Raw genomic sequence first — 8,702 nt, 5'->3', positions numbered from 1 at the left:
CACCCTAGACCCACTCCAATTTGCTTACCGCCCAAATAGGTTCACAGACGATGCCATCTCAACCACACTGCACACTGCCCTAACCCATCTGGACAAGAGGAATACCTATGTGAGAATGCTGTTCATCGACTACAGCTCGGCATTCAACACCATAGTACCCTCCAAGCTCGTCATCAAGCTCGAGACCCTGGGTCTCGACCCCGCCCTGTGCAACTGGGTACTGGACTTCCTGACGGGCCGCCCCCAGGTGGTGAGGGTAGGCAACAACATCTCCCCCCCGCTGATCCTCAACACTGGGGCCCCACAAGGGTGCGTTCTGAGCCCTCTCCTGTACTCCCTGTTCACCCACGACTGCATGGCCACGCGCGCCTCCAACTCAATCATCAAGTTTGCGGACGACACAACAGTGGTAGGCTTGATTACCAACAACGACGAGACGGCCTACAGGGAGGAGGTGAGGGCCCTCGGAGTGTGGTGTCAGGAAAATAACCTCACACTCAACGTCAACAAAACTAAGGAGATGATTGTGGACTTCAGGAAACAGCAGAGGGAACACCCCCCTATCCATATCGATGGAACAGTAGTGGAGAGGGTAGCAAGTTTTAAGTTCCTCGGCATTCACATCACAGACAAACTGAATTGGTCCACTCACACAGACAGCATTGTGAAGAAGGCGCAGCAGCGCCTCTTCAACCTCAGGAGGCTGAAGAAATTCGGCTTGTCACCAAAAGCACTCACAAACTTCTACAGATGCACAATCGAGAGCATCCTGGCGGGCTGTATCACCGCCTGGTACGGCAACTGCTCTGCCCTCAACCGTAAGGCTCTCCAGAGGGTAGTGAGGTCTGCACAACGCATCACCGGGGGCAAACTACCTGCCCTCCAGGACACCTACACCACCCGATGTCACAGGAAGGCCATAAAGATCATCAAGGACATCAACCACCCGAGCCACTGCCTGTTCACCCCGCTATCATCCAGAAGGCGAGGTCAGTACAGGTGCATCAAAGCTGGGACCGAGAGACTGAAAAACAGCTTCTATCTCAAGGCCATCAGACTGTTAAACAGCCACCACTAACATTGAGTGGCTGCTACCAACACACTGACACTGACTCAACTCCAGCCACTTTAATAATGGGAATTGATGGGAAATTATGTAAATATATCACTAGCCACTTTAAACAATGCTACCTTATATAATGTTACTTACCCTACATTATTCATTTCATATGCATACGTATATACTGTACTCTATATCATCGACTGTATTCTTATGTAATACATGTATCACTAGCCACTTTAACTATGCCACTTTGTTTACATACTCATCTCATATGTATATACTGTACTCGATACCATCTACTGTATCTTGCCTATGCTGCTCTGTACCATCACTCATTCATATATCCTTATGTACATATTCTTTATCCCCTTACACTGTGTACAAGACAGTAGTTTTGGAATTGTTAGTTAGATTACTTGTTATTACTGCATTGTCGGAACTAGAAGCACAAGCATTTCGCTACACTCGCATTAACATCTGCTAACCATGTGGATGTGACAAATAACATTTGATTTGATTTGATTTAATGTTTACATGTTTAGTTTTAATCACGTAATAATTAAACCTAGAGAACTGATTTGATAAAATAAGTCTTCACATTTAATGCCAGTCCAGACACAACAGGAGCAAGCAGTAAAATACAAATCTCCAATATTTTACTGTTTACAATGCCTTTATCAATTAATTGGATCCGTTTCTAAATGGTTGTGTTAGCTGTTTAATCTTAAGCAGCTGTATCTGGAGTCTGCATATGTTCATGAGTGTTAAAGTTCATAGACATTGTTGCCTAGTCTAGTAAATTGGCCAGTTTCAGACCCATTTCAGGTGTACCAACTTTTCAGTCTACAAAAAAGGTACATTTGGCAGCAAAATGCATCAATTAATGTAGGCCTAGTCATTAAGCACACTTTGGGGTGTTTTGTAACAGATGTATATTTCAGTTCATCAAACGGTCCGAGTGCACATGCACTGTTTGGATGCGACAATTATTTTGAAGTGGACGAACATGCACAGGTAGCCTACTTTTGAAGTGATTTGTTTGACAATCAGATGAAAACATGACTGGTTGTGTTCATGCCACATAAAGGTAATTAATTTGTGTCGTTTTACTAGTAGGCTCATAAAAACTTCACGTATACATGCCCAATAGAGACAGCCACCGGAATGTCATGGTGTCATTCTCGCGCTGCTCTTTCGCTTTCGCTCTCACACACCTCTTCTCTGTCTCTGCCACACACTCCTTCATCCTCCAGTCCATGATGTAGCCAATCAGAGGACAGGTGACCAGGCAGAGCAGCTGCAGGGTGCCAAAGATGGACGAGTAGAAACTCACTAGAGAGGAGAGAACACACATTTAGACACACATGACAAGGACATGTCACTTTCACCAGGAGACATCTCTCACCTTTCTCCTTTGCCTCGACGATCAACTTCCCAGAAGCTGAGGAAAGAAAGGAGGACAACTTGATTAGAACACATTTACATGGAGGGAATATGGCCCAGTCATGACAGTGTGTTGGTTTGTCAGTTGACTGCCAGCAGGGTCTGGTTTGTCAGTTACTCACCGTGAGGGTCGCCGTGAGTGACGAGGAACTCCAGCATCTTGTTCATTGCGCCCATAAAGAAAATTATCCTGAGCTGGGTCATCCCCATGGTAACCAGACTCCACAGGAAGATGGGCGAGAACACCGACCTACGGAATGGGATGGCATCTGAGAGAGAGAGGGTAGGCAGACAGTTAATATGGGTCTAAGGGATGTGTTTGTGAGCAAGAGTTGCTGTTGTGTTTTCAGGTGTGTGTTCTCGACTCACTCTGTGTGTCAGCTGGGAGCTTCTCAGTGGAGTCGTTCAGGCCTCCATTCTTCTGACTCAACCTCTCTCCCACACTCTTATGGTCCCCAGACAGATAAGTCAGCGCTAACTTCTTACTGTTAAAGAGGAAAAGAAACCAAAGGTGAAAGTTGTTTATTACCTCATGTTAGTATTGGTAACTGTTGTATTTCTATTTAACTGTCACTCTTAGTACTACAGTAACCTGATCAAGTTTACTGTCTTGTTCTAGCATTGTGGAAGTATTATGATAATATTGTAATAGCCATTCTTTTGTGATCTGACGTTGTTTTACTGTTGTAATGACCTGTAGTCGACCTCGTCGGGCGTGGGGAAGGCCTCCACTGGCCAGTTGAGAAAACAATTGAGGAAGACTAAGCCTGCTAGACCCGACCACACCCACATGATCACCCGGAACGACACGCCCGCATCATAGATCAGCTTAGAGAGGGACGAAGGGAAAATGGGGTGTTATTAGTATAGAAGAGTATAAATATTTGAGGCTTACTGTGGAAAGGTCATTGAACGTGCATTCTATTTGTATGAGTGTTACGGGACAACGCTAACAAATATGCATTCATATCTGACAAACGTGCATCCATCATGGTTACCTTGACTCCAGGGAAGGTGACAGCGGAGGAGGCATAGGAGCCAATCATCAGAGACATGATGGTGGAGCTCAGACTGCCAAACATGTTGGGTAGCTGGAGGGAGAAAAATATATATTTACGGATAAGTCTCAAACACTGACAATTTTACCAAAATAAAACACACACTGATACAGTGAGAGCACAGACAGTAGTAGTAAAGTCTTGTTTGAGAATGGAGCGCAAGATAGCGGTCAGTTTTGGTAGCTGAAGGAATTATTTGAAGGAATTATTTGATTTCCTTACCCAATTATAACCATTGGATTATTTATACGGCCATAAAACCCCGTATGAATAGGGTTTAGTTTATTTACCAAAGTAATTGATTACTTTCTGCAAGTTATTCACCTCTGAAACGAAGTTTGCGACAACACTAAACTAGCTTTTAAAAAAATGTTTTTAAATTAGCTTGTCGAACGTACATGGAAACTGCCACGACCAGAACTAAAAGGAAAGAAATAGAGAGATCGTCAGATAGACAATTAACCACAAAATAGAGCATGATTTTGGGTACTCTTCAGAATCCAACTGTGGGGGGAAATACTGCAATAGGTGATGAAAATGTGGTGAGCACGGACAACAATGCTCACAACTTGCGCCCCCTCCAGTCCCCTTGACCTTACGACCCAGGCACTCCAGTCAAGCCCCAGGGGAAAAAGATGAGGCCAAGAGGGTGCGTCACTTCTTGAGATGCAAAACAATATTGTAATGCTTTTGACAGCAAAGACAGATGAAAGGGCAAATAGCTTGGAGGTCATGGTTAGGGAGAATACGATGAAAATTGAGGCCATTAAAAAATCTGTTGTCTTTATCTTTGGAGAAGTGAAAACCCTCAAAAGTGACATGAAGAAAGTGGAAGTTATCTGCCAGGAAAATGAAAAGAAGGTGGCTGAACTCGAGCAAAAGGTGAATGAGGCAGAGAGATACCAGCGCAGGTGGAACCTGAGGCTCCATGGAATTCCAGAGCAGACGGATGAGGACATCAAATGCAGAGTTGTTGACATCTGTGGAGCTGTCATTCCCGAATCAAAAGCCACACTTCAGGAAAATGTAGACATCGTCCATCGTTTGGGTAGACTAAAGGATCAAGACAAGAGACTGAGGACAACCATCATCCGGTTCACCAACAGATCTACACGGGATCTTCTTTGGAGGCGAGCGAAGAATTGTGAATTCCTCATCAAGCAAATATTGAGGTTCACAGAGGATCTGACCTCAGCAGACAAAGTGACAAGAGAGAAACTGTGGCTGCAGCTCGAAAGGCAGGGAAAACTGCATTTTATCGGTGCAAGAGTGATCATCGATGGGAAAGAAATGTGGCCAAATCAGAACATTTGAGTGAGAGCCAGAGTCTAACTCAGACAGAACGGTCAGGCCAAAAAACTGATTACCAGGTGAAAAGCAGCCTTTTATTATAAAAATGTACACAAACACTTGAATGAGAAAAGGCTGACCTGAGAACTGGTAAGCTATACACTAACTATAGGTGAATAACTGCTTATTGTAAAGTCTAGACAATGTCTCCCCCTTGCGGGAGTAAGAATACTTTGGTAACTTTATGACCAATTTATTTTTTTATTTTTTTGGAGAGGTTAATAATGGGATGGAAATCCTTTTGAGTTACATATCCTTAGGAATAACTTATATTAGCATAACAAGGTTGTTGGTTGAAGTTTGTCTTTATCTCTTTGTTCAATTAATGTCAGAGGTATTTGTAATTTACTCAAGCGTAAGGCTATTTTCCTGTATTGCAAACGGTTTAATGCAGACTTTTACTTTTTGGAAAAATCAATCGGGTAACGATATCTGGTTATCATATGGCAACAACCACTCTGCAGGTATAGCAATTTTAAGAGGTGCATTTTTAGGGAAGGTCATCAGTAGTAAGACTCACCACTCTGGATGTTGGTTAATTTTAACAGTAAATTTCAACAGTGAAATGTTTTTATTAGGGAATATTTATGCATCCAACAACAAACAAAACAACAGGATATTATTTAAAGAATTTGAAGAAGAAATTAAGAGTTATAGGTGTATTTCATGACATCAAAATTATCTTAGGTGGAGATTTTAATTCTTTATCTAATGTGATGATTGACAGATATCCCCCTCCTAACAGATCCAGCATAGTTAATCCTGAGTTTAATAACCTATGTCTTGGTCTTGGATTAGTAGATATTTGGAGATCTAAATGTCCTGATAAAAAGGAATTCACTTGGAGTAACAAGGACATGTCCAGACAGTCAAGAATTGACTTCTGGTTGATTTCTAATTCATTAGATAATTCTGTAGTCAGGGTATCAATTGAACCATCAATTCTTACTGGTTATATTCTTATCTTTAAATATGAATGGATCAGAAGTTATTGGAAACTCAATAGTAGACTGTTGGAAGATGATAATTTCAAGATGAATGCCAAAGATATTATTCAAGACAATTGGAGGAAAGCCCAACTATTTAAGTCTTATGGGAAATATTGGGAATTAATGAAGTATGAAATAAGACAAACAGCCACGAAGAGAGGTAGAGAAATTGCTGAACTTAAAAGATTGAGGGAAGATAGGATTTCCTTAACAAGTTTCTCTCTAATCTCCATGGAGGACCTTGATGAAGAAGAAGGTTCAGTTATTTTCTTTACAACTAGAAATGGACCCAATGTATGAAGAGAGAGCAAAGGGGGCATTTGTAAGATCAAGGAGGAGGTGGTTGGAGGAAGGTGAAAAAAATACAAAATACTTTTACAATTTAGAAAGAAAAATTCAGAATTTACATCTATTCATAAGCTCAATATAGATGGCAAAGAAAATGAAAACCCCAAAGATATTTCAAAATGTTTCAGAATTCTATGGTAACCTTTATACCAGTAATGCCTGTCCTACTAGTGACATATCTGACATAAATGTATCAGCAAGTTAAGAGAACAAATCTCCAGGGAATGATGGTGTTATCAGTGAATTCTAGAAATATGTTAAGGAGGATATTATTGAATTTCTATTTAATGTTAAGGAGGCAATTTATTTTGGGGTCCTGCCTGTTTCTATGACACAGGGCCTAATTTCTGTAATACCCAAAACAAACAAGGATTCTATGATGTTAGAAAATTGGAGACCAAGCACATTAATGAACAATGATGGAAAGATACTTGCATCCATCTTTGCAGAAATACTTAAAGGTATTGACCAAATCATTGATGATACCCAGTCTGGTTTTATGAAGGATATGTAATAATATGAATATGTAATATTCTACTAGTATTGGACTTGATAGACGACAATGAGCACATTATGGAAGATAGCTTTATTTTATTTGTTGATACAGTTGAACATTATTTTCTTTTTGAGACTTTGATTTTTTGGTTTTGGTCAATATTTACAAAGTGTAATTAAGACACTTTACAATAATAGTAACAGCTGTTAAATTATCCCATGGAACTTCAAAGATTCGACATTAGACGTGGAATTAAACAAGGATGCCCAATTTCTCCTTTCTTATTTTATTGGTCACACAAGTTGTCACTTCATATAAATAAGGATAGTTTTAGGGGTATTCAGATACAAAACAGAGATTAAATGTTCACAATTGGCTGACACCACCATTTAAAAAAATAAATATCATAATGAAATCAAGAAAGCTATTGAGTGTATTAATGCCTTCACACATGTATCAGGTTTATCTCTGAATATTAGGAAATGTGAATTATTTCCGTTGAAAAGATGCGACTTAAACTCAGTATGTAATATCCCTGTAAAAGATGTGATCACATATCTTGGTATTACAGTTAGCAAAGATCAGAAAGAAAGGGCCAACTTATATTTCTTTCCCATTGTAGAATTGGAATGAGATTTAACTCCTGGTCATTAAGAGATCTTTCTTTATCTGGACGTGTACTTTTATCATTCTGAAGGTCCAGATGAGTTTATACCTCCCTTGCCTTGGATGTTCCTCTGTCAGTAACTAAAATGGTTGATACTAAATTATTTAACTTCATATGGAGGAATAAATCTCATTATTTAAGAAAAGCGGTAATATGTAGCCCCCAAGGTGAGGGAGGGTTGAATGTTTAGGATTTTAAATCCTCTAATATAATCTTTAAGATTAAATGGATACAAAACTATTTAAGAAATAAGGATTGCATCTGGAATATCATCCCTAATTTAATATTCCAACAAATTGGTCTAGAATTCTTACTCAAATGCAACTTTGATATGGGTAAAATCCCTATTAAGTGTGCAAACTTTCATAAACAACTACTTCTAACTTGGAACCTCATGTACAAACAATTTTCCCCCTCATAGGTATACAATCTGGAATAATAAAGACAAATATAAAAACAAGTCTGTTTTTCCAGAACTGGTTTGACAACATTATTTGGGTTAAACAATTATTGAATAATGATGGACAACTATATGATTATCCAGAATTTATTAGAACACACAATGTTACATTCACTCCTGAGGAGTATCAAATTGTTGTTAGAGCTGTCCCTAAAGGTGCTATTCTTCTTTTAGGAGAATATAACAATACTCCAAGTGCAACTGTTGAGGATTTTGTCGCCTCAATACAACTAGAAGGAATTTACATTTTAAACTATAAATGTAATAACATGTATATAAGGAAACTGTCAATATGTTACTATTCCCTCTGCTAAAATGTACTGGAATGCAGCCCTAGGACAAGTGAACTGGAACAACGTGTTATCTGGTAAATATTGTATATCTAATAAGGTGAAAGAAGTATTATACAAACTCATTCATAGAATCTGCCCTGTATAGACCTTTATTATACACCAGATTTAAAATATATATTGATAACAAATGTGTATTTTGTGATTGTGACCCAGAGACTCTTGACCATTTATTTTGCTCTTATGTCATAAGATTTTGGTGTGAGTTAAAAGAACATTTGTTAATTTGAAAGACTGATAGTGTTTTATTTTGAACCAAATTATATAGACCCTGATTTAACTTTCATTGTTAATTTGCTTCTTTCATGGAAGATTCTTTATCCATAAAATGAAGTGGGCAGAGAACAAACCCCTTTTCACATTATTTAAGACAGAATTTAAATATTATTTTGAAATGATCAGTAAATGTAAAAACAATAGCAATACGCACCTTAAAAGTATTTAACAAATTGAAAATAAAGCTTGATATGTAATACCC

At 39.1% G+C, this 8,702-nt stretch overlaps 1 protein-coding gene across 6 annotated transcripts in view; it reads right to left on the bottom strand.

Annotated features, from left to right (window-relative positions):
* LOC110505037 (large neutral amino acids transporter small subunit 3) overlaps positions 1–8,702 on the bottom strand; it is a 43,824-nt gene that overhangs the window by 5,730 nt on the left and 29,392 nt on the right. For all 6 annotated transcript variants that reach the window (XM_021583980.3, XM_021583981.3, XM_090219681.1 and 3 more), the window contains 6 exons: positions 3,505–3,597; positions 3,201–3,334; positions 2,876–2,991; positions 2,629–2,775; positions 2,469–2,504; positions 2,278–2,395 (listed from right to left, as the gene is read on the bottom strand). In XM_021583980.3, coding sequence (XP_021439655.1) covers positions 2,278–2,395; positions 2,469–2,504; positions 2,629–2,775; positions 2,876–2,991; positions 3,201–3,334; positions 3,505–3,597 — 644 coding nt within the window. The remainder of the gene's footprint in view (positions 1–2,277; positions 2,396–2,468; positions 2,505–2,628; positions 2,776–2,875; positions 2,992–3,200; positions 3,335–3,504; positions 3,598–8,702) is intronic.

The sequence above is a fragment of the Oncorhynchus mykiss genome, chromosome 25, assembly GCF_057628025.1.
Source record: "Oncorhynchus mykiss isolate SJ-2025 chromosome 25, ASM5762802v1, whole genome shotgun sequence".
NCBI lineage: Eukaryota > Metazoa > Chordata > Actinopteri > Salmoniformes > Salmonidae > Oncorhynchus > Oncorhynchus mykiss.
The sequence above is the reverse complement of the archived record's forward strand: the minus strand, read 5'-3'. Positions and strand labels throughout refer to the sequence as shown.